Source organism: Heptranchias perlo, chromosome 3 (genome assembly GCF_035084215.1).
Source record: "Heptranchias perlo isolate sHepPer1 chromosome 3, sHepPer1.hap1, whole genome shotgun sequence".
NCBI classification, from domain to species: Eukaryota; Metazoa; Chordata; class Chondrichthyes; order Hexanchiformes; family Hexanchidae; genus Heptranchias; species Heptranchias perlo.
Window position 1 is genome coordinate 94,630,108 of NC_090327.1, and position 27,133 is coordinate 94,657,240.

Here is a 27,133-nt window from a genome sequence, read left to right on the forward strand (position 1 = left end):
AAGAAATTGAAAAGTTGCTAACAGTCCACTGGGGAAAAAAACAGAAGCAAAGTGTTTATCTAAAATAAATGCAAACATGACTCCAGAACGAAGTATTGTCAGTGATAGTGAATAATCCAATAGAGAATATTCCATTTTTTCTGGGTTCTGGACCTTAGCATTAATCTAACTAACTGGGGGGCGAAATTGATTAGCGCACGCCTATGGGCGCAGAACAGGTGGGGTGATTACAATACATGCCCAAAGAGGTCGGCCCGAAGATCACTCAAAATCCATCTTTAGGCTCATTACCATGACACTGGCGAGCTGTCGGCACCAATCGGGTGTCCCAATACAGCTCGGTGGTCGGGCACAGAGAAAGATTGGCTAGTTCGGACATATTTCAGGTGTCCTTGGGGCGTGGGTCGTAACTCCGTGAAATTGGACCTCACTTCCCCATTATGCGCCAAGAAATGGGCAAAACAATGTCCAATTTTGCTCCCGCTAACTCATATACTGTAGCCTTCTCATCAATCTTATAAGCCTAATAATTACTGTTGGTGATATTATTGTTTGATATTCCACTGTCTACTATTTTAGCACAGACATTAACCCATTTAAATTAAAGGATGTCATTTAAATACAACAAGCATTTGTCTACTAATATCACCATCAAAGCTATAATTGGTTGCATGGGGTAAGGTTTCTCTTACCCCTACGCTTCCCCCCAAGTTATTCGCCAGTAAAAGGCAGTAAAGTCTTTTTGTAAATATTTTAATTCACTGGCTGAAGTACACGGGCACTTTAGTGCCTGAGAAATCTCATGGCACGAGCACAATGTTCAAGGATGGAACTCTGCCTGATGCTAAAATATAGATCAGAACAATTAAAAAATAAAACAGAAATGGTCCTCTGACAGTTGCTGTTATTTGATAGTCACAATACTAACTCACTGAGCACAGGACAGGACCCCAGTGGTTTATAATGGGAATTTGTAAAAGAAAATATGCACAAGAAAAGTTGAATAGCATTTTGCTCCAACTTCTGACAGTTTTGGGCTGAGGACCCGGGCCATTAGGAATTAGATTGAGACCATCAAAGCTAGTTTCACATTGAAAGAGATGCAATTTTATCCAATCAATCTGCAGAAATTCAAACCATGGCCCCAAAGAACAAAAGACAGTGTGCTAACTCACTGTGCCACTCAGCACCCACCCTTTCTCCTTGTTTTTATATAAGTTACATATTCTGTTGTATATCTCAGATGTAACAATGTTAAAATTTAATAACACTCACATAGAAAACGAATGCCACGTTTGTACAAAATTCCACACAACTTGTAAAGTACAACCATAACTTGAGCAAACTCAACAAAACATAGAATTCTTCAAAATTAGACCTTAATCGTACAGCTACTGTGTAATGAGGAGAGATGAAAGCATGGAACTAATCTTACGAGCAATAAAGTTATACTGCAGTGCATAGGAATACTGAGTAGGAAACAAAACACTGGATCGCATTAAAGCTGAGGTGAAATAGGATGCACTGTAATTGACTTAGAAAAGAGGACAGTGTCTGATGTGTGCTTATGGTTGCCATGCACTGAAGCATATGGTTGCCATGCACTGAAGCAGAAAGGACACTTGAGCTGTTTTGAGAGTGTGAGGATAAAGGCTGAACCTTTTTAGAATTAAATAACCAATTTTCTAAACAGGTTTTGATAGCTGCTTCATAATTAAATTATCTGTTTTTTTGGGTTGAACTCTGTAAACTCATTATCGCACCTCCCCCCCACCCCACATCCAAAAAATCTGAAAACAGTTTTTGTTAACAGGAAAAACCCTTCATTTCATTTTTAAAATTTGATTATTTCATCATAGTTTGTACTTTTAGCATTTTATATCATCAGACTAAAGTCCCAATGCCTGAGGTCAGAGCATTACATAAGGTGGATGGGCACCTATGCCCGTATCAGTGCAACTTGAGGGCTCGCTGCAGGAAATTAAAGTGGGAGGAGTCACCGTGGCAATAGTGGTCCGGCCAAAAAAAAATTGAAGAAAAAGTTATCAAGCCTTTTATTCAAAATAAACCCTGGCCTTCAGTAATGTAGCAGCTTTTGATGCCCTTACCGTTGCTGGATGCCAGGAAGGCTCAGGTGTTCCATGTGTGCACCGTTCCTAAGGGCATAAATGCAGGAATGATGTCGTATGATGTTATTTCCACAATTGCATGCGCCCACCCAATTTTGGCAGGTAGTGAAAGGAGCGGAGACCTTGGCATAATTAAATCCAGCCCTTACTAGTTCCCGCCCACCTCGAATACAACGTTTTAACAATGGAAAGGCCACGAAAATTCAGTCCCATTATTATGAGCTTTCCTCCCTCCCTTTTCTTCACCATTGTCTTCATCGTAACTACTATGAATCTTTCTTTCCCCTTCGGACTTCATCCCATCAACCATTTCTGTGCTCATTACATGCCATCGCCAAATTCTCTGAAAACCCTGACCTTCCTGATAGAACTTTTCAACACTTCTTGTCACTCAGCCTTTACTATCCACTCACCTTGACAGCCTTTTATTCCATTCACTACCATTAACCTCTCCACCACCCGTCAGTTTCCTCCTCTTTTCTTCCCTGATGTGTCATATCTCCAGCCACTCAAGCCTAACTCCCCAATCTACGCCCTCCAAATTGTCACATATCCAACTTTGCACTTGCATTTGAATCAGCAGAGAAACTGACACACAAGTATAACATTCTCTAAACGCTTTTATTGTACGATTTATATACAAAATACTGCATTCAACCATGGGTTAATACGTTATAGAAAAATATTCCACAATTTTTTACATATATATATTACATATGTAAATATACTTTACTATAAAATTTTATGTATTTTGCATTAATTTATTTTAACTCTTTCATTTTTTCAATCCTCTGCGATTAATTTAAAATAAAAACCTTCTAATATGCAATTTTGTCCCAATTTTCAATTACTAACATTAATTTTATTATAATTTCTACATAGTTTTACAATTATACATTCTCTATTATATAATCTGATCCTCCTGATCCATGCAAACAGCTTCCTATGAGCAACATCACAGGAGATCTACAAATGTCTCAAATGAATATAATGTTTTTTTTTATTCGTTCATGGGATGTGGGCATCGCTGGCAAGGCCAGCATTATTGCCCATCCCTAATTGCCCTTGAGAAGGTGGTGGTGAGCCGCCTTCTTGAACCACTGCAGTCCGTGTGATGAAAGTTCTCCCACAGTGCTGTTAGGGAGGGAGTTCCAGGATTTTGACCCAACGATGATGAAGGAACAACGATATATTTCCAAGTCGGGATGGTGTATGACTTGAAGGGGAACGTGCAGGGGAAGGTGGTGTTGTTCTCATGTGCCTACTGCCCTTGTCCTTCTAGGTGGTAGAGGTCGCTTATTTGGGAGGTGCTGTTGAAGAAACCTTGGCGAGTTGCTGCAGTGCATCCTGTAAATGGGACGCACTGCAGCCACGGTGCGCCGGTGGTGAAGGGAATGAATGTTTAAGGTGGTGGATGGGGTGCCAAACAAGCGGGCTGCTTTGTCCTGGATGGTGTCGAGCTTCTTGAGTGTTGTTGGAGCTGCACTCATCCAGGCAAGTGGACATTATTCCATCATACTCCTGACTTGTGCCTTGTAGATGGTGGAAAGGCTTTGGGGAGTCAGGAGGTGAGTCACACACTGCAGAATACTCAGCCACTGACCTGCTCTTGTAGCCACAGTGTTCATGTGTCAGGTCCAGTTAAGTCTCTGGTCAATGGTGACCCCGAGGATGTTGATGGTGGGGGATTCGGTGATGGTAATGCAGTTGAATGTCAAGGGGAGGTGGTTAGACTCTCTCTCTTGTTGGAGATGGTCATTGCCTGGCATTTGTCTGGCGCGAATGTTACTTGCCACTTACCAGCCCAAGCCTGGATGTTGTCCAGGTCTTGCTACGTGCGGGCACAGACTGCTTCATTATCTGAGGGGTTGTGAATGGAACTGAACGCTGTGCAATCATCAGCGAACATCCCCATTTCTGACCTTATGTTGGAGGGAAGATCATTGATGAAGCAGCTGAAGATGGTTGGGCCTAGGACACTGCCCTGAGAAACTACTGCAGCAATGTCCTGAGGCTGAGATGATTGGCCTCCAACAACCACAAACTTCCTTTGTGTTAGGTATGACTCCAGTCACTGGTGAGTTTTCCCCCTGATTCCCATTGGCTTCAACTTTACTAGGGCACCTTGGTGCCACACTCGGTCAAATGCTGCCTTGATGTTAAGGGCAGTCACTCTCACCTCTAGAATTCAGCTCTTTTGTCCATGTTTGGACCATGGCTGTAATGAGGTCTGGAGCCGAGTGGTCCTGGCAGAACCCAAACTGAGCATCGGTGAGCAGATTATTGGTGAGTAAGTGCCGCTTGACAGTACTGTCGACGACACCTTCTATCACTTTGCTGATGATTGAGAGTAGACCGATGGGGCAGTAATTGGCCGGATTGGATTTGTCCTGCTTTTTGTGGACAGGACATACCTGGGCAATTTTCCATGTTGTCGGGTAGATGCCAGTGTTGTAGCTGTACTGGAACAGTTTGGCTAGAGGCGCAGCTAGTTCTGGAGTACAAGTCTTCAGCACTACAGATAGGATGTTGTCGGGGCCCATAGCCTTTGCTGTATCCAGTGCACTCAGCCGTTTCTTGCTATCACATGGAGCGAATTGAATTGGCTGAAGACTGGCTTCTGTAATGGTCGGGATATTGAGAGGAGGCCGAGATGGATCATCTACTCGGCACGTCTGGCTGAAGATGGTTGCATGTTAAACGTCATTAATTATTGTACTATCTGGTGAACTGCCCCACCTTCAATCATGTCTTTTATACGCTGTAAATATAACATTAGTGTAAATCAGGGCGTGTCTTGGGGTTTTCTATATGCTATAATATAATCTTGGATTTCTTATTGGAAAACATATGTTTGTAGGTGTTATGTCAAGTCATTTCTTTTACATAAATTGAATGCATTTTAAAAGTATCGCAGTAAAGTGTGAAAAATGTAGATAATGACCTTGACAGGTGATAGCGAATCGACAGCCTGTTTTACATCTCTCATAGTTTTTATTTCCACTGACTTCAATAGAAATAAAAATTGGGAGAGATGTAAAACAGGCTGCTGATTCGCTAACACCCGTTTTACACTATTGTTCAAATTCAAAATCTATCCCAGAAGCAAACTTAGTTATAAATTCTGTGGACTTCTGCATCTGATTTTTTTTTGTAGGTTGGAAAAAACTAGAGGAATGGAAGTTGAGAGGGTGAGGAGATTTTTGCTCTTGCTCGTAGTTCTACAAGTACAGACTCTGACTCGCACTGCAACCCATCGTCCTGCCTCAGACATCTGTGCAACTCATATAATCTTGCCAGGTCCAAAAGGTACTGAGGATATATTTCAGACAAACAATACTTAATGCATCACTAAAGCTTTATCGTTGTTATAGTTATGCATTTATTGAACTGATTTCGCTGTGGCTATTAGAGATGGTGTAATCCCACTCTGCTTTTGTGCAACTATCTCCCCAACTTACCCTCAGCAGCTGGGAAGATAGATAAGTTAAAAACAGAGTATAAAAATAAGTACTAGAAAAGGACAAAAATTGTTTTGGCAGGTATTGCAGGATGGAAAATGTCCACATTTTGAAACTAAGCAGCATCTTCTCAAACGGGTCGATTCCCCAATTGTGCACTTATGGAGCGCACCCACAGATTCGACCCACACTTTTCAGAATTGGGTGGCTAGACCTATAAACACTGGAATTGTTGTGCTCCCTGTTCTGAAATCTATCAGTTTTTTAGAAGCCATGCGAAAAGCATGCATGGGCCTATTTCATGCAAATTAAATTTAAATGGTGCCAGATACGGGACTCCCCTTTGCTCAGATGTCCAGCCACAGCATTGTTGCAGCCTGCAGCCACACACTGCTCAGCCAACAGCTGTCACGGATTTGGGGGAGGACTAAGCATTCAGGTTCAGAGAAGACAGGCATGTGCACTTGCACTTCAGGCTTGTGCCATTCACTTGGAATCTACCCGGGAACCAAGTTTTCAGACCCAAGTACCCAGGTACTTGGCCATGACTGAGGGGGCCTGCCTTTGCATTCCCATTTCACAAAAGAGGCTGTGACTGAGTTATGCCATCTTCTGGTGCCTAACTGGCAGACAAGATCTCGTGCAGGGAGAACTTTTCCCATTGCTGTGAAAATCATTGTAGCCTTGAACCTTTGTGGAATATTTTAAGCCAGCACTGGTGATATAGATCCACATTAGACTTTGGGTCACTGATGCATCAAGCAGGTCCCATAAGCATTGTTTGCCAGGGGGAATACTTTTATCACTTTCCCCATGGAAAATAAGCAACAGTGTAAGAGGGTGCAGCACATTTACCAGATACATACATGCCAACCTATTAAATTTCGAAACGCAGTCCAACAGCTTCAAGAAAGCTGACAGAGCCCCGAAAAAGCTGACAATTCAAAAACAATGTACACCTGAAAAATAGTCTGAATAAACATCTACGACTAAGGCACTGCTTCAAAACCACTGATGAAGTTAATTTCCTTCTTATTACATTGGATTTCAGGATTTTAATTCATTTTTTGTGATCACATTCCACAATTCAGTTTCTTTTGGTGAAAACTGAAACCCGATGGTCTCAAGTACGACTAGTGAAAAGAATTAGATACAATGGAAGCACAATGGGGTATGAAATGTCATGAGTTAAGCTGTAGCTATATCCAATATTCCACCTCTTGTGTTGTCTATAAGATATTACATTTGCAGTGTATGCCATGAACTCCTTATTTGAGCATCACCATTCCGTGACACACTCAGAATTTGCTGTATAACTGGTAATACTGAAGAAATCAATATTATTACCACCTAGAGTGGAATGAATTCTCTGCAATCTCTATATAACAAAGAGAATTGCAAACTCAGCACTTTTAATTGAAGCAGTTTGCAATTAACAGCAACTGAGGCAGGAGAGTTTGGTTATCACAAACTTGTCCAATGCAATAATCCAGCTGTCGCTCTACTGCATCATTACTCCATGAGGCTATGCTGGCACATTTGACAACTCATTGGGGTAATTTTGACTTTGGATATTAGCGTAAACGCCTCGAATTTGGCTCAGCTACCCGTTAAACACCTCTCCTGATTTTTGTCTCCATTGAAGTCAATAGAGACGGAGTGCAAAAGACAAGGCTGAAGCGTTTGCAACCATCTTCAGCCAGAAGTGCCAAGTGGATGATCCATCTCGGCCTCCTCCCGATATCCCCACCATCACGGAAGCCAGTCTTCGGCCAATTCGATTTACTCCACGTGATATCAAGAAACGGCTGAGTGCACTGGATACAGCAAAGGCTACGGGCCCCAACAACGTCCCAGCTGTAGTGCTGAAGACTTGTGCTCCAGAACTAGCTGCGCCTCTAGCCAAGCTGTTCCAGTACAGCTACAACACTGGCATCTACCCAACAATGTGGAAAATTGTCCAGGTATGTCCTGGCCACAAAAAGCAGGACAAATCCAATCCGGCCAATTACCGCCCCATCAGTCTACTCTCAATCATCAGCAAAGTGATGGAAGGTGTCGTCGACAGTGCTATCAAGCGGCACTTACTCACCAATAACCTGCTCACTGATGCTCAGTTTGGGTTCCGCCAGGACCACTCGGCTCCAGACCTCATTACAGCCTTGGTCCAAACATGGACTAAAGAGCTGAATTCCAGAGGTGAGGTGAGAGTGACTGCCCTTGACATCAAGGCAGCATTTGACCGAGTGCGGCATCAAGGAGCCCTGGTAAAATTGAAGTCCATGGGAATCAGGGGGAAAACTCGCCAGTGGCTGGGGTCATACCTAGCACAAAGGAAGATGGTAGTGGTTGTTGGAGGCCAATCATCTCAGCCCCAGGACATTGCTGCAGGAGTTCCTCAGGGCAGTGTCCTAGGCCCAACCATCTTCAGCTGCTTCATCAATGACATTCCCTCCATCATAAGGTCAGAAATGGGGATGTTCGCTGATGACTGCACAGTGTTCAGTTCCATTCGCAACCCCTCAAATAATGAAGCAGTCCGAGCCTGCATGCAGCAAGACCTGGACAACATCCAGGCTTGGGCTCATAAGTGGCAAGTAATATTCGCGCCAGATAAGTGCCAGGCAATGACCATCTCCAATAGGAGAGAGTCTAACCACCTCCCCTTGACATTCAACGGCATTACCGTCGCCGAATCCCCCACCATCAACATCCTGGGGGTCACCATTGACCAGAAACTTAACTGGACCAGCCATATAAATACTGTGGCTACGAGAGCAGGTCAGAGGCTGGGTATTCTGCGGCGAGTGACTCTCCTCCTGACTCCCCAAAGCCTTTCCACCATCTACAAGGCACAAGTCAGGAGTGTGATGGAATACTCTCCACTTGCTTGGATGAGTACAGCTCCAACAACACTCAAGAAGCTCGACACCATCCAAGATAAAGCAGCCCGCTTGATTGGCACCCCATCCACCACACTAAACATTCACTCCCTTCACCACCGGCGCACTGTGGCTGCAGTGTGTACCATCCACAGGATGCACTGCAGCAACTCGCTAAGGCTTCTTCGACAGCACCTCCCAAACCCGTGACCTCTACCATCTAGAAGGACAAGAGCAGCAGGCACATGGGAACACCACCACCTGCACGTTCCCCTCCAAGTCACACACCATCCCGACTTGGAAATATATCGCCGTTCCTTCATTGTCGCTGGGTCAAAATCCTGGAACTCCCTACCTAACAGCACTGTGGGAGAACCGTCACCACACGGACTGCAGCGGTTCAAGAAGGCGGCTCACCACCACCTTCTCGAGGGCAACTCGGGATGGCAATAAATGCTGGCCTCGCCAGCGACGCCCACATCCCGTGAATGAATTTTTAAAAATCGGGAGTGGTGTTTAACGGGTGACTGGCCAATATCAAACGTTTTACACGATCATCTAAAGTAAAAATGACCTCCATTCAATTTGCAATCAAATGAGGCTCACGCTACATTCATGAGATGTACAGTGTTTGCAGTAGGCATTAGAAAACATTCTGCAATTTGTATTGCTTGGCCAGCAGCATCTACTATTTGATGGGAAGTAACTGTATGAGGTGCACATGTTATTATTGATCCTATAAGCAGAAAGAAATAATAGAGAATTAGCTAGTAGTTCTCTTTGACCACTGCTTCAGCCACCCCCAGTTCTCTTCCTACCACCTCTGAAGTGCCTTGGGGTATTTATTACATTAAAGGCCCTAGATAATTTTTTTAAAAATAATTTGTTCTTAGGACGCGGGCAACACTGGTAAAGCAGTATATGCTGCCCACTCCTAGTTACCCTGAAGGCATTAAGAGTCAGCTGCTTAGTGTGAAATGAGTCTCACATAGTCCCTCCTTGTAGGACCCTCCCTGTTAACCAGCTGGGTTTTTTAATGACAGTACAACATTTTATCTGGTGCCAGGCCTCAAATGACCAGATTTATTAAATTCTATTTCACAACATTCCATGGTGAGATTTGAACTCTGAACCATTAGGGTTACTAGTCTAGCACCAAAACACTAGACTACCATATCCTTGCAGCATGTGATACTTTAACTGGCTTTATGCAGCATTTAGATTAGTTTGACCATGATGTTTTGTGACTTGAAGGCCAAATTCTACCTTCTTACTATTTTAGAACCAGAACCTGTGTAATCTATGGGAACAGTCAAGTGCTCAGTGCATTTATTTTTAATGACCAGTATTTATGCAGGAAATTTGATTGGTTAGGTGACTGGATCACTGAAGGTGTGAGTGCCTTGGATGACAGGCAATCTCCTTGCCCTGTTTCACTGCCATCATTTCTTAATGAGTACATAAGGATGAGGGAGTAAATTTTAACCCCAAGAACAGGCAGGTTGGGGGCGGGTAGGAAGGTAAAAATTGTAAAAATGTAAAACCCACCTCTAACTCGCCCATTTCCAGGGTTCGAGGGGTCGGTGACCAACCTGCTCTCTTGAGGCGGGTCAGTCAGTAAAATCTTTTAAGGAGCCTCCATTTTAACAGCATTTTTATTTTTAACTCCTGGGGGCTGGATTCCTGGGCCTTCTGTTTCACGCACGTAAAAGGAGGTGAGAAGGCCCGGATCAAGTAAGTGCCTTTATTGCACTGCTTGTAGGCCAGGAGGAGCCCAACAAACCTACCTGCCACAATCCCATTCACGCGATTGGGCGACCCCCCACCCATGTCCGACACCACCCCCCACCGATCTCCGACCATCCCCCATGAGGTCCAATCCCCCCCCCGCCACGAGCTTTAACACCCCCTCAAGAGCTCCGACCCCTCCGCTGTCCGACCCCCCATGACTGAGCCCCTGATAATCAACCCGGCCGTTGACCGCCGACCCCAATGGTTGGTCCGATGACCGACCCTCCCCACCCCCGCCCTGCGATGACGGTCCCCCCCCCCCCGATGTCCGACCCCCCCCCCGCCCATCAATGACCTACCTCCGCCCCCCTGATCTAAGACTTACCGATGGCATTCGCTCCCTGGCTGCTCTCCCGTTCGACTGACTGCCAGCCTGTCAATCTGGCTGGCTGTCAGGCAGGAAACCTACTGAAAAAAATTGAACAATGTCCTTCTATCACAATCGTAAGTATGTCCAGGAAATCCATACTTCCAGGTTTCCCATCCGGAAATCCGCACATCCACCCCAACCACCCACTCTCTTCCCAGCTTGATGTTAAAATTTACCCCAGGGTGTCAAATGACTTCACATAATATAGAGTCTGCTCATTTGCTAACCTATAAAAAAAATTCTTGGTAGAAGTTCCAGACAACGACTTCCTGTACTATTATAAAAATAACAGTTTGCCAAGTACATGGATCTCATTCAGGCTGATTCACAAAATAGCTCAAACAACAATAGCCGTCATTACTCATTTCCACTTATGGACTGCATGGGTGGTCTGGAGATGGGTGCGTAGTAAAAATTGTTGATTTCTTCAGCAGGACCGCAACCCGGCTCCAAAGCGCCCAGTTCCAGGTTTAGCCCAGGTGCGTTAGTACGCACGCGCACAACCGAAACCCGGAAATCCTGTTCCCACTTGATGCCGACGGGCGGTTTGTTAAAGGGGCAATATAGGTAACAGTTGAGCTACTTTTTTTTTGTGGATTCTGCAACAGAAATGGATTTCACTTCTCCTGCGCGGGTTTCCCGTGGCTTCTGAAACATACCATTGAAACGGAGGCTAGTTGCAGCTGAAGCTCATTTGGCCCTTTAAACCTGTGATTGACACATCTCAATAAAAGGTCAGGTATTGTAACTAGGCACTCAGCTCTCTCAGGCAGATGTTTGACTGGGAATTCTTTGTGTTCAGACTGAGAATTCTTCGTTGAGACTGTGAATTCTTGTGTTCAGACAAATTTACCAACATTTTGGAGCCCCCCAAACTGACAAGATCATGACGAGGGGTACAATGGATCTATTCCACAGTACATCTGAGGAGGCACGTCATCATCCGAGGCAGGCACTTCGTGCAGTTCTGGGATTTGCAGGTGCACAAGGCAGAGGTGCAAAAAGGACCTGGAGAAGAGCAGAGAGGGGACCAACAGAGGGGCCGAGGTCGCAGGTGGCACAACCCACGTGAGAGGGTCTACGGGCAGATGCTGAGCTTCCTGGACCTCTCTGAGGAGAAGTGCCTACACAGGATGAGATTGAGTTGACAGGTAGCTGCAGACATCTGTAGCCTCTTTCATGAAGAGCTGCTCCCGGATGGACCTGGTAGCCACACATTGCCCATCGCAGTTAAAGTTACCCACTGCCCTCAATTTCTTCGCCTCTGGATCCTTCCAGGGTCTCTCAGTCATCTGCGCATTAGTGTAAAAGGCTTGTTTGACAGGGCATTTGACTACGGGAACTTCCACCATGACGACATCAGCCAAAGTGAGCGGGCAGTGGGTTTCAATTCTTTGGCTGGCTTCCCACGGGTGCAGAGCACAATCGATTGCACACATGTAGCAATCTGAGGACCACCACCATGAGCCAGGAGGCTTCATCAACTGAAAGGGCTATCGGTCCATCAATGCACAGCTGGCTTGCATCCGCCAGAAGGGGTTTCTGCAGCTATACGCCAAATTGCTTGGCAACTGTCATGATTCATTCATTTTGCACCAGCCCAATATTCCAGACCTCTTCCAGACAGGAGACAGACTTAAAGGCTGGCTCATTGGAGACAAGGGATACCTACCCCCTGCAGATGTGGCTCATGACATCTGTGAGAAATCTCACCATGGAGGCACAGCAGCGGTACAACTAGAGTCACATCACCACCAGGTGTGTCACTGAACAAGTCATAGGCATGTTGAAGATGCGCTTCAGGTGCCTGGATAGATCTGGGGGAGCCCTTCAATACTCACCAGCAAGTGTCTCCAGGATAATCATCATGTGCTGTGTCCTGTACAACATAGCACAGCAGAGAGGGTTGCAGGTGGAGGAGGTCAAATGTGCTCATCAAGCATATTTTGCTGGCACCAATATTGAAGAAGAGGAGGAGAATGAGGATACGGAGGAGGAGAAGGAGGATGTGGATGAGGATGCGCATCACGAGGAGGAGGAAAATGAAGATGGGGAACCCATCGCCAGAGCAACCGCGCACATTGCTGCCCGTGATGCAAGGGATTCCCTCACGTCCAACAGGTTCTCATAATGAGATGTGCAAATTGAAGAATTCAAGATACTCAGGCCGCCTGGAACAACCACCAACCACCAACCCCCCCACCCCCACCGGACCCCCCCTCCACTTCCTTTGCACAAAACAGTCCTTCAACCACGCTTACACCCATTGCACATCTGCCCAATGGGTGTCGTCATGTCTTGGCATTCAGGATGAAACAAATGAAGGGGTGGCTTCCCACTCAGGACGCAATAATAGCCAAGACATGGAAGTTGTGGTAATGAATAAATTTAATGTGCCAATACAAAAAAAAAAAAAATGAACAACATGACATTTAGTCAAACACCCTTGTGCATACCCTTGGTGAGTTACAATTGCTTAACCTACCGCTTTCTGCCACTTCTATGTGGTCATCCCCTGTGGCTTCAGCAGAGGTAGTGGAAGGTTGCTCAGATCCCTGCCCTGACTGCTGAGATGCTCTCAGCCTACAACCTCTGAGTATTGGAGCCCCTGAGGTCTCCACCAAAGACTGCTCTACCTGCACCTGTGCAGGGGCAGACTTGGCCTTTGGGAGAGGAGTCAGCATTTCGGATACTGGTTGAAGAGGGGGGGCAACGGGTGAGACATGGGAGCACTTTGAATGGAGTCCCCACTTCTACGTCCCTTTTCGCATTTATCCCTCTTCTGGGCCAGAGCCACATCACTCCCACCACTCTGCTGGACAGCAGGCTGGTGAACAGATGTGCCACCTTGTAAGGCCATGGATAAGGTATCTGTCAGCTTGTTTAAGGTGGCAGACATGTTAGCATACAGAGTCTGCACGGCCATTGTCATGGCCTGCATAAACTAATTTGAGAGCCGTGCTTGAAGCTCAATGGAGGCTGCCACTCTCTTCATTGCAGACATTCTCACACTTACCTGCGACAACAATCCACTAGTGATGCAGTTGGACTCTTCCATCCTCTCCGCTAGTGCAGATAGTGTGCATGGCACTTTTTCCAGTACATCGCAAAGCTGAATCTGTACCTCAATCATTCTCAATCCCAACGATGGCTCAGCATCTGCGTCCAGCTGAGCAGAGCTTGGAGAGAGTGCGCCCGCCCCGACGCAGACTCTCCACAGCTGCCCCTGCCACCATTGTCTGCTTATGCTCACATATGAGTGATGAATCACCAGGTGATACCCCAACTATCCGTCTATAACAGGACCCACCGAAGTGCCAGTATCTGCGTTGGTGCATGGCTGTATGTCACATGACGGTGCACCCTCAGAAGGAATGAACTTCTCTGAGGAATCGATGTCTTCCATCTTTCCTAATTCTTCTTGAAGTTGTGAAGGACCTGGAAGACAACATAAAGCGATATTAATTATTCATCGGAAAAGTGACAATATTTCCAAAGACTATACTGAGGTCTGGCAGTCAATAAAATTAATTCATCATGTGTGTGAAAGATGTTAAAGTTCTGTCACCAGCGATCTGCGGGTTCTAAGTATCTCCATTTCCGATGTATAGGGATGCATACGTCCCACTTATTTGCATGGCCTCCACCTCCGCATCTGTCAGCTGCACTCCATGTGGAGGTCCACCTCCAGTCCTCGCCCTCTCCCTTGCGTTTTGCGCTCTCTTCTCCTATAAGGGGTGGAAGAATAAACCTGTAAGTGACTGATGGTAACATATTCACCGGATGGGTGCATTGCTCTGGGTGAGGCTGACAATGAATCAGATGCATCAGAGGGTGACTATCAGACAGATGCATTACATTGCATCAGGATTGGGGTGAATGACAGTGGTGGGTACATAAGTGGGGAGGTAAGGAAGTACATAGGAAGTGAAGGATGGTTGATGCTGAAACTTAGCTACATGTGAGGAGTGATGTGATGCAGTAGGCTTGCCAACACAGAGTGAGGGGGTGGTGTTGTACACCACAGGATGTGGGTGAAACATCAAATGTACTCACTTTTCCTGACCTGGTTAGGTCATTAAAACGCCTCCTGCACTGCAGCCAAGACCTGAACACCGTGCTCCTCTGCTGACCTCTTCTGCCTCCTCCAGCCATGCTTTCTTGGTGGCAAAAGTAGGTTTCTTCCTCTTATCACTTGGGCATAACACCTCCCTCCTGCTTCTCACAGCAGCCAGTAGTACATCAAGGATGCATCCAAGAACCTGGATGCTGCCTTTCCTCTATGTCCATCCTTATCCGTTTTTCCTCTTTTCTCCTTCAAAATCCATTTTTGCATTGGCCCTTTAAATAGTGGGCTTTAAATTGGGTCATGCAGGTGCACAGTATGCCCACTACGCCGCTTGGAGACGTGAAACCCGGAAGTAAAATTAAGTGCCTTCAATTGAGATGCAATCGGAAAATTCGGTTGTTTACCCACCCGCTGCGTTCCCACCTCCATGCTAAAATCATGCCCCATGGGTCAACTAACAGTATGGGTTGGCTCAGCTTCTGTTCTTTCTTTCACATAGTGACAGAATTTTGGTTCTGCTCAGTAGCTATTTTCCTACAACACTCCTTCCCCACCAGCCTAACCATACCTTGGATCAACCCAGCTTTTAACACTGAAAATCCAACACTCAGAACATTCACAAAAATTCCACATCCCCAGAGTTCAATAGGTGACTACACGCCCCACAAGTTAAAATATGTGTTTACAGCTGAGGTGAATAACTAGGCTTCATAATTAGGACCCATTTCCCCTCTGGTCATTTCAATTCAAAGTAACTGCTATTCACCCAACAATGAGGGAGTGAATCTGGCTTTAAAAATATGCTGATTAAAAAGTGACTAACACTTTGTGATTAGGTACTGTTTCTGAGAAAAATATATATAGTATCAGTTTCAACATAAAGAATTCATTGTCTGGAGATAAGTCACAATTTGTCACTGGAGTCTCAAAACACAAGAAGAGCTGACACCCACAATCCAGTACACTGCTTCCTTTACATCAAACTGCAACAAGTCTAAGTTCTTCAGTTTCAATTTTTTTCACATAGTAGTAAAATTCCCAGGAAATGATGTTTGCATTATTGTTCTTTTAAGGATGTTTTGTCCCACATTGTCTCTTTCTTCCTTTTCTCAGACCATAATTACTTTTTAAAATTACCTTTGTAACTACTAGTTTGTTTTATTTTCTGGTAAACCCAACTCAAGACCCCTGAATTGAACTTTCACTTTCTTCCTCCAAAAAAAAAATCAATTCAGATTTATTTTATTTAAATGGATGAAGTTCAGACTCCTTAGTGTTGTGCATCATTTAAAAGTTTCTAGCTCACTAAACCCTCTCACTCAGAGACTGGTTTCAAATTCTTAATTAACCGTGGGCATTTAATGTGCGAACATTATCAACACTCAAATTACTTTAGATTATGATGTGGAGATGCCGGTGATGGACTGGGGTTGACAATTGTAAACAATTTTACAACACCAAGTTATAGTCCAGCAATTTTATTTTAAATTCACAAGCTTTCGGAGGCTTCCTCCTTCGTCAGGTAAATGTTCAGGAGCTCCTTGAAGTCTACGCATTTATACATCACAGAACAATACATGGTGTTTACAGACTGCCCCTGCAACTGCCCGTTGCCAAGGCAATCACCGTGTTCAGACAGAGAGGTGTCACCTGCAGAACCCCCGAATACACATTCAACAAAAAAACAAACAGGAAAAAAAACAGAGAGAGGCAGAAACATCCGGAAGGCAGAGAAAGCCAGCAAATGACCCATTATATTAAAAACAGATAACATTTGTTCACTGGTGGGGTAACGTGTAGCGTGACATGAACCCAAGATCCCGGTTGAGGCCGTCCTCATGGGTGCGGAACTTGGCTATCAATTTCTGCTCGACGATTTTGCGTTGTCGTGTGTCTCGAAGGCCGCCTTGGAGTACGCTTACCCGAAGGTCGGTGGATGAATGTCCATGACTGCTGAAGTGTTCCCCGACTGGGAGGGAACCCTCCTGTTTGGCGATTGTTGCGCGGTGTCCGTTCATCCGTTGTCGCAGCGTCTGCATGGTCTCGCCAATGTACCATGCTCTGGGGCATCCTTTCCTGCAACGTATGAGGTAGACAACGTTGGCCGAGTCACAGGAGTATGAACCATGCACCTGGTGGGTGGTGTCCTCTCGTGTGATGGTGGTATCTGTGTCGATGATCTGGCATGTCTTGCAGAGGTTACCGTGGCAGGGTTGTGTGGTGTCGTGGACGCTGTTCTCTTGAAAGCTAGGTAATTTGCTGCGAACGATGGTCTGTTTGAGGTTGGGTGGCTGTTTAAAGGCGAGTAGTGGAGGTGTGGGGATGGCCATAGCGAGGTGTTTGTCCTCATTGATGACATGTTGAAGGCTGCGGAGAACATGGCGTAGTTTCTCCGCTCCGGGGAAGTACTGGACGACAAAGGGTACTCTGTTGGTTGCGTCCCGTGTTGGTCTCCTGAGGAGGTCTATGCGATTTTTTGCTGTGGCCCGTCGGAACTGTCGATCGATGAGTCGAGCGTCATATCCCGTTCTTACTAGGGCGTCTTTCAGCGTCTGTAGGTGTCCATCGCGTTCCTCCTCGTCTGAGCAGACCCTGTGTATTCGCAGGGCTATCCATAGGGGATGGCCTCTTTGACGTGGTTAGGGTGGAAGCTGGAAAAGTGGAGCATCAACATACTTTAGATTACTGTACCCATATCTGCCAACCCCATCTCATGTGACAGCTCTTTTTTTGCTCTGGCTGACTGTCATCCCATGAAGCTTAGGAATGTGCCTGTTCTGCGCACGCGCTAACAACATGAGTGTGCAGAAGAGAAACACCGCAAAGTTTTGTGAGGCAGTTTTTGTAGCCCCCAAAAATAAGGATACAAAGAAAGACCAAAAACATGAGCGGTTGGTAACTATGAGGTGCTAGACTTCCTTAAAGTGCAGGGTCTCACTGATTGTACTGCCATCAACATTCCCTTGGAATATATGAATAGGAAACATTGTTATTCCATCACCGTACACTTGTGGTCCTGTATGAACAATCATATGGTTTTCTCTGTGATATACTGGCCCCATTAACATCATTACTGCCCATACTACCATCTCACCACCTGTGACATTTATACATCACTTCTGACAATAAATGTACCCAATACATTCTAAAGGAGGTGCAACCAGTTTATTTTCATACTCAAGTTCTGCCTCTACTTTTAGTGTTTAGTTCCCTGGTGTGAGTTATCTACTTCGTAGTCTTGAGATTTTTCTGAGTGTCAGGGGGAGAAGCAAGTGTTCTGCAGTTTTCCATAACATTTTCATCTATCTACACAGATGTCAAAGCTGCACATCTGTATATTCTCCATCATTCTATACAGGGAGTTTAGAAGATTCTCCAAAGACTGCATGGAGTACTTTGTTTGATTAATAAGTTCAGCTCCATATGGAGCCCCTGTAAGATACAAATCCATACAAGCTACAGCAGATACATGTCTGAATTCTCTTTCTCCTGTTGCTGCTCATCAGCTGCCATCTTCACTTGGTATACCTCACTTGTTTAGGTGCCTCACCAAATTATACCCCCTGACCCTCTGCTTCAGATGCCCCTGAGGTTAATGTTTGTGAGCTGGTGCTTGTGGAATCTGGAGTGCTTGACTAGTGCTTACAGTGCTAGCTTCCTGCTCATCTCTATTAGAAGAGACATAGGGGTGAATTTTAACCGCCTCCACGATGGGCAGGAGAGGGTCGGGAGGTGGGGGGGCTGTTATATTGTTAAAAATGTGAAACCTGACCCCAACCCGCCGCGAACACGCCTACTTCCGGTTTTACAACGGTTGGTTGGGGAGCGGCCGAGTAACCCGCCCTGGAGAGGGGAGTCAGTGATTATAATATTTAAATGAGGCTGCGTTCCTGATATTTTAGCAGCCATTTAAATTTAATGCTGGGCATCCGGGTTTCTCAGGGCTCAGGAAACCTGGCAGCGGAAGGGAGGCGGGAGCTGCCAGATCCAGAAGGTAAGTGCTTTTCCAGCATTGCTTGTGGGCCAGGAGGAGCAGGAGTTCCTACCCCAGCCCCTCAAGTACATCTTCTGGCTCAATCTCTCACCACCCAACAATCTGCTGATCCCCACAACGATCTACCAACCCCTCCACGATCTGTCATCTCTTCCCCTCGATCTCTCTCCAAGATTGCTCTCCCACGCGATCTCTATAATTCTCCCCCACAATCTCTCCAGCCCGCGATCTCTATCTAGCCCCCTCATGATCTCTCCCCGCCCCCCGCGATCTCTCCCTCCCTCCCTCCATCTTCACTGCCACACTCCGAGCCAACCCCCACCAACCCCCGATCTTCTCGACTTCCGGGGACCATCCCAGTCCAACCAGTCACCGGCTGCTGGCTTCTACAGCAAGCTTTCAATTTGGCCGGCTGCCAGGTGGGAATGGGAGTAAAAAAATTCTAATGAGGTCCTGCCCTTAAATTTGGCAGGACCTCCGCCTTCCCGGTATTTCCGGATTTCCTGGCAGCTGGCATGCACCCCCACTCCCTCCCTGCCTCCCCATAAATATTGGGGCCATTGTCTTCGGAAAGCCCTATACAAAGAGAAAAGGAGGATGTAGTAGCATGGGATATCTGGAGCAATATTCTGCACATAGAGGTAAGCCCAATAGTGTCGTGCTGCTGCTGGGCAGAGATGCCAATATGCTACTGAAAGGCAAGCAAGAAGAATTATAAGAGATACATTATCTTTGTTGGGATGGCACAAAGCTACCAAGTTCTCCCTCACCCACACCCTCTATGGATTTGTACGGCAAGCTCCATGTGATGCAGGTTGGTCGGGCTTCCACCAGCAGAGGTTCTTTCTTGAAGGTTGTGGACAGCCTCTCCTTTAAAAACACAGCATGCAAGTAGATTCAGGTACTAAATGAACTTGTGACAAAACATGCGACAATTATATGAGGCAAAGGATGCCTTTCTCTTTGGCAGCAACTAGTTGCAGCTATAGCTTTACAAACATGGTAGTTAGGTGGAGCAAGATGTGAATGGTTTTGTCAGTGCTTTCCATGTTGCATTGCTGATATGGCATTATGTTGCAGGCTTAGCGTTTGTTGCATGCGTAGTACAGACACTCATTTGAGTTGGCATATTTTAGTTAATCACCCTCAGTCCAGAAAACTTCTTCCTCATTTTCTTCCACAAGTTGTGAACATGGGAGGCTGTATTGACTGTTGGCTACCTCCTGTCAATACTAATTTTCTTTAAATGACTTAAGTCGTGACCATCAAACCAACCTTATTAGTTCAATTTATACTGCAACAAGTTCCTTATACCAAATGCCAGAATTAGTTCTTAGCAGAACTGTTTTCAACCAGTGCCAAATTTAAATTGAATCATGTTGTCACCGGTCCCAGAGCAACTCGAGAAAATAAAAAATATCAAATGAGAAAGAGTCATCTTACCCAATAAGCCAACTCCTTTCAGCAGGAAATGATCCATTTGTACCGATAGGGACTCAAAAATCCATTGATTTAACTTCTGAGTTCTAAAACTTACACGAACATAAACTCTGGAATGTCTCCCTGCTTCAACTTTTTTATTGGGAGTTCATTTTAGGTTCTTACAATTCGGGTATGATTTTCTCTACTGACTATGCATGTAAGATGTCAGACTTTCACCAAAATCTCAAATGCTGATGTGCAACCAAAAAAAAATGAATGTTTAAATGGAATGTTAATAACCATCAGGAAATCAAGGGATATGGGGATCAGACGGGAAAGTGGAGTTGAGGTTGAAAATCAGCCATGATCTGATTGAATGGCGGAGCAGGCTTGATGGGCCGTCTGGCCTACTCCTGCTCCTATTTCTTATGTTCTTATGTTCTTATAATGTATTACTTGCATTCTCTTGTGGTCAGCCTCAGAAACTGTATAAGTTACAGTTTGATGGCGAGTTAATACTCCATATTCAATTTTTTCTGGAGGTAAAGATGGCAGGGCCTTCGTAATTTGAATGGAGGCATTCTCCACACAATCCAGGTGTCTGGTCCCTCATCTTAGTGGACCAGAGGAGTAATGTGCTCAACAGATAGGCACTGAAAATTCATCAGCCACGATCCCAGTAGTTATGCCAGAATCACACTCAATGGTGCACCTTCAGCACTAACCCTGCCGGAGTTTGCCATGTCAGTGGGAGAGCACCTAATTTGCATGGGGCAGGAGGGTACATGCCCCACTGTGGGCGCATCTCCGGCACCCACCTGCCCCATGCAGCCAAAAAATCCAACACCTGCCTGCCATGGGACCCCACTTCAGAGACTTGAGCACATAATCTAGGCTGACACTTCACTGCAGTGCTGGTGGGGGAGGCGGTGCTGCACTGTGGGAGGTACCGTCTTTCAAATGAGACATTATACTGAGGCCAAGTCTGCCCTCTCAGGTGGACATAAAAGATCTCATGACACTATTTTGAAGAAGAGCAGAGGAGTTTTCCCAGTGTCCTGGCCAATATTTATCCTCAACCAACATCACTAAAACAGATTATCTGGTCATTATCTCTTTGCTGTTTTTGGGACATTGCTGTGTGCAAATTGGCAGCCGCATTTCCCATATTACAACATTACACTTCAAAAAGTACTTAATTGGCTGTAAAGCACTTTGGGATGTCTAGAGGTCATGAAAGGTACTATATAAATGCAAGTTCTTTCTTGCCTTGTTTTTACCTAATTTCAGTTGCTTGAGGAATCTGTCTGAGATGTAAAAGCTACCTTACTGCTGGAGACCTTTTTGTGGCCAATTATAATTTTAGTGAGGGTTTGATCCAATGAGATTGGTTTACTTTGAAACCCAGAACTGATTGCAGAATTACAGAAAATCTCTTCAGAAGCTAAACTGATAAGATCCACTACTTACAGTACCTCAGAGCAGGATAATGTCAGGGAACCTGAGAGGAACATTGATGCAGGTCCACTGCCACTCAATGCTGGCATGGGAACAGTCCCTCATGGAGACAACTTACACCAACAGTCAGTACCAGTTTGACAGCTGACATTTACAGCACATGAAAATCTTTAGTGCAGTATTGACAAATTGGATGCACTCATAGACTTGGAGCTGGTATGCATGATACAGTGAAGTTTTTTAGCACCAATATGGGCAATAGAGTTATCAGTGCATGGTGATATCGGTAAATTGAATGTAATTACTGGCATCAAGGAGTTGTTGAAGCTTGAAACAAATTATTTGAGTTAATTGTACAGTTATTCCGGACATGTAATTGGCTATTTGGAATCTTCAACTTCTGAACAAGGAAACTTTCACATTACATCAACAGGAATTCCCCTGAATCAGTTTAAAAAGTAACATCAAAACATTTAATTAAACAGGTTCTTTCTTCTTACTGTGGGAGTTTGATGCTTTTCCAAGACAATGCTTTGATGCTTTGGAATGTCTGATTACGTTTATGTACATTGTTAGACATTTCCACAGTCTGACAATCCACATCCACTAATAAAAGTCATTATTAGTTTTAAACAATTTACAACTCGAATTCTTTACTGAAGGCTTGCAATCTTGACAATTTAATAATCACTTATTGACTTGATTTTTCCATGTTTCAACATGTGCTGCCCAGAAATAATTTCTTCCATTGACTTTACATATCAGACCTTTGTTGCTTCTTTACAGAATTTTCAAATAGTCTGTGTTCCTGGAAGAGTCCAGGGCTGCTTACTTGGAAAACTGTGTCATTATAGCACTATTCAGTGCGCACCAAGGTCAAATTACTGGGTTGAATTTTAAATCAATGCTACACTTAAAATACAGCTTGGAAAGGAAAGACCAGATAAATCAAGAAGAAATGATTCATTGATGCCAAGGTCATGTTTTAAAAGCCAGAAGATTATTGGAAGAGGGAAAACTAAAAGAGATAAGGGGGCTGATCTTCAACTTGCACCTGAAGTGGTGACACACACACTCTGCCCATTTCTACCAGAAAGTTGCAATCGAGGGCCTACAATCCCCGATTTGCATATTTAAGCCAGGAATAGGTGGACTGGATGCTTGCCCATTTACATGCCAGCCTGAATATTGCAACCGGCAGGCCTCGAGCGACAATGGGGCAGCCGAGAAGCAGGTGGCTAGTCGTTTAAAATCGCCTCCAAGGAGTTTCACAGATTTGAGGTGCTATGAAAGAATGGCTTAGAGTGGCAGGCACTGTTCCCTCTAAGCAGCACATGTGTGCAGCCGCGCAGCAGTCTGTTGTGTGCCGCGCACTTCCTCATTCCGTCTACGCTGTCCCGGTGACTGTATGTTCTGTTATTGCTCTCAACACATTTTTGACTTTTGCAAATGTTTTAAAGCTCAGGTAACGCACAGTTTACCTGAAGCCTGTTTAATCTAATTGAGCGGCATTTCTTTTTACTTTTCTTCTATAAACACAAAGTCCTCTACTGTATCGAGGGACGCGATGTTGTTTTATTCAATGCGCAGTCCCGAGGAGTCCCGGCTGGAAGGAAGTTGGGGGGGGGGGGGGGGTATTAGGGGGATGGGGAGCGCGGTTCTGTACAAATTGAATTATATGCAGGTTAAAATGGCGGCTTCAAATAGGGGTGAGAACCCAAAAAAAAGACTGAGTTGGAATCAATTTTTTTTTCGTTCATGGGATGTGGGCATCGCTGGTGTGGCCAGCATTTATTGCCAATCCCTAATTGCCCTTGAGAAGGTGGTGGTGAGACGCCTTCTTGAACCGCTGCAGTCCGTGTGGTGAAGGTTCACCCACAGTGCTGTTAGAAAGGGAGTTCCAGGATTTTGACCCAGTGACGATGAAGGAACGGCGATATATTTCCAAGTCGGGATGGTGTGTGACTTGGAGGGGAACGTGCAGGTGGTGTTGTTCTCATGTGCCTGCTGCTCTTGTCCTTCTAGGTGGTAGAGGTCGCGGGTTTGGGAGGTGCTGTCGAAGAAGCCTTGGCGAGTTGCTGCAGTGCATCCTGTGGATGGTACGCACTGCAGCCACTGTGCGCCGCTGGTGAAGGAGTGAATGTTTAGGGTGGTGGATGGGGTGCCAATCAAGCGGGCTGCTTTGTCCTGGATGGTGTCAAGCTTCTTGAGTGTGTTGGAGCTGCACTCATCCAGGCAAGTGGAGAGTATTCCATCACACTCCTGACTTGTGCCTTGTAGATGGTGGAAAGGCTTTGTGGAGTCAGGAGGTGAGTCACTCGCCGCAGAATACCCAGCCTCTGACCTGCTCTTGTAGCCACAGTATTTTTATGGCTGGCCCAGTTAAGTTTCTGGTCAATGGTGACCCCCAGGATGTTGATGGTGGGGGATTCGGCGATGGTAATGCCATTGAATGTCAAGGGGAGGTGGTTAGACTCTCTCTTGTTGGAGATGGTCATTGCCTGGCACTTGTCTGGCGCGAATGTTACTTGCCACTTATCATCCCAAGCCTGGATGTTGTCCAGGTCTTGCTGCAGGCGGGCATGGACTGCTTCATTATTTGAGGGGTTGCAAATGGAACTGAACACTGTGCAATCATCAGCGAACATCCCCATTTCTGACCTTATGATGGAGGGAAGGTCATTGATGAAGCAGCTGAAGATGGTTGGGCCTAGGACACTGCCCTGAGGAACTCCTGCAGCAATGTCCTGGGGCTGAGATGATTGGCCTCCAACAACCACTACCATCTTCCTTTGTGCTAGGTATGACTCCAGCCACTGGAGAATTTTCCCCCTGATTCCCATGGACTTCAATTTTACTAGGGCTCCTTGGTGCCACACTCGGTCAAATGCTGCCTTGATGTCAAGGGCAGTCACTCTCACCTCACCTCTGCAATTCAGCTCTTTTGTCCAAGTTTGGACCAAGGCTGTAATGAGGTCTGGAGCCGAGTGGTCCTGGCGGAACCCAAACTGAGCATCAGTGAGTAGGTTATTGGTGAGTAAGTGCCGCTTGATAGCACTGTCGATGACACCTTCCATCACTTTGCTGATAATCGAGCAAAGGGTCCTCGGTGACTCGGGATGGACTGCATTCTTACTGTGTCTGCTACACAGCAGACAGTGGTAATTGCCAGGAGGTCCAAGTCTGCACATAATGGGAAAATTCTAGGTCTGATTTTTTAAAAATCAAATAAAACATTAAACAATTTCAGGTGTTTGAGAGAGGCTGCTCTCTGTATTTTTGCAGAAAGAGCCACGAGCTCATTCGCGCTCCACTCCTGAACGATAGACCGGGGCACGCACTCGTTGGTCTAGTTCCAGCTCCTAAAACGCCCCCACTCCACCCTGCCATATCTCCTTCAACTGCCGCAAAGCTGCTAATTAAAGGGGCGGTGCTCACAGGGCTGTGCATGTGCGAATCTCTGCAAACAAAAAAACAACTGTCTTCAAATGGCACAACATCCCCTTTTAATATTCCTTTTTAAAGCTGTCAAACAACTTGTGTGATTTCGCTTTTTTTCATTCAAGAAGCAAATGTATTTTTTAAGGATTCCCGCAATAGTATTATTATCAGGACCACTGATTTACAGTAAGTTATATACTGTTTTAATACTTAGGACTCAAAAGAACATAAGAAATAGGGGCAGGAGTAGGCCATTTGGCCCCTCAAGCCTGCTCTGCCATTAAGATCCTTGCTGACCTTCTACCTCAACTCTACTTTCCCGCCCGATTCCCATATCCCTTGATTCCCTTAGTGTCCAAAGATCTTTCAATCTCAGCCTTCAACATACTCAACGACTCAGCCTCTGGGGCAGAGAATTTCAAAGATTCACAACCCTCTGAGTGAAGAAATTTTTCCTCATCTCAGTCCTAAATGGCCAACCTCTCATCTTGAGACTATGCCCTCTAGTTCTAGACTCTCCCGCCAGGGGAAACAGCCTTTCAGCATCTACCCTGTCAAGCCCTCTAAGAATTTTATATGTTTCAATGAGATCACCTCTCATTCTTCTAAACTCCAGAGAATATAGCCCCATTCTACTCAATCTCTCCTCATAGGACAACCCTCTCATCCCAGGAATCAATCTAGTGAACCTTCGTTGCACCCCCTCTAAGGCAAGCATATCCTTCCTTAAGTAAGGAGATCAAGACTGTACACAGTACTCCAGGTGTGGTCTCACCAGAGCCCTATATAATTGCAACAAGACCTCCTTACTCTTATACCCCAATCCCCTTGCAATAAAGGCCAACATATCATTTGTCTTCCTAATTTCTTGCTGTACCTGCGTGTTAACTTTCTGTGATTCACATACAAGGACACCTAAATCGCTCTGACTATCAACATTTCTTAGACTCTCAGCTTTTAAAAAGTATTCTGCTTTTCTATTCTTCCTACCAAAGTGGATAATTTCACGTTTCAAGCTTCAAGTATTGATTGTGACCGTGACTTCAGCCTTATGAATAATATGAAAATGAATTCATGAAACAGTTTAAAAGAAAATCACCTTGATATGCTTATGCAGATCAAATCTCATCAGTCAAGTGGTAAGGAAGTAAACCTGGAGAAAATGTATAAATACTGGAAAACAGGGAGAGACAGAAGAGAAAAACATCCGAACCAGAGACAGTCACCCTCTCCTCCACCATCTGGCCTGTCATCTACCGACTCTGGGTCTCAATCAGGATGTCCCCATTCCTCTGGTGACACTGTTTGCTTCTGAAATTTCTATCATCAGTTTTGTTTAATTAAAAATCCTTGACAGCTCGCCTTGTTACAATTATCCATTATGTTGTACATTTGTTCTATTTATTATGTACCCTGAATACTGTTTTCTAAAAAGATCTTCTATTCAAAGTTGTGATTGTTTTTTACGGTGGCGCACACAGCTTTATATCGGTGCACAAACCCAAATTCATTCCGCACATGGCCGAAAAAAATTAGAGGAAGCCTTGGTGGCAGGTGAATGATGAGTCTTGACTGCAACACAGTGAAGATGTGGAAAAGAGGAAGACCCTGCAGGATAGTGTCTGGGGAGTTTAGAAAGAACAAGAAAGTAATCTCCAGAGCAGCACTGACAATGTTAGGCAAGTAAGAATGGTAGTTATGGAAAAAGGAAGCTTGGAGGCTACAAATGAGAGTAAATAGCAATTCCACCATTTTCAGTTTGCAGATGTGTAGGAAGGGAGCTGGTTTGTCTGAGTGTTCCACTCTAAATAACCCCCTGATAATCAGACAATGTTCATGTTCTAATTCCTCAATGTAAAGAATTGCATAGCCTGAAGGACATATTGAGAAGATTTTATAACTTTGGGTTTCTGGCACAGTGCTTTGTGTGAGAGGAACACCTATCAGGAATTTTAGCATGGAGACCAGTGCTTCCCACATGTTTTTTTTATTCGTTCATGGGATGTGGCCGTCGCTGGCGAGGCCAGCATTTATTGCCTATCCCAAATTGCCCTTGAGAAGGTGGTGGTGAGCTGCCTTCTTGAACCACTACAGTCCGGGTGGTGAAAGTTCTCCC

General features: G+C 45.2%; 1 protein-coding gene across 2 annotated transcripts in view; it reads left to right on the forward strand.

The window, feature by feature from the left end:
• Positions 1 to 27,133, forward strand: part of LOC137317638 (collectin-10-like) — a 60,907-nt gene that overhangs the window by 4,243 nt on the left and 29,531 nt on the right. For both annotated transcript variants that reach the window (XM_067980830.1, XM_067980822.1), the window contains exon 2: positions 5,287 to 5,438. In XM_067980830.1, coding sequence (XP_067836931.1) covers positions 5,306 to 5,438 — 133 coding nt within the window. In that variant the 5' untranslated portion in view covers positions 5,287 to 5,305. The remainder of the gene's footprint in view (positions 1 to 5,286; positions 5,439 to 27,133) is intronic.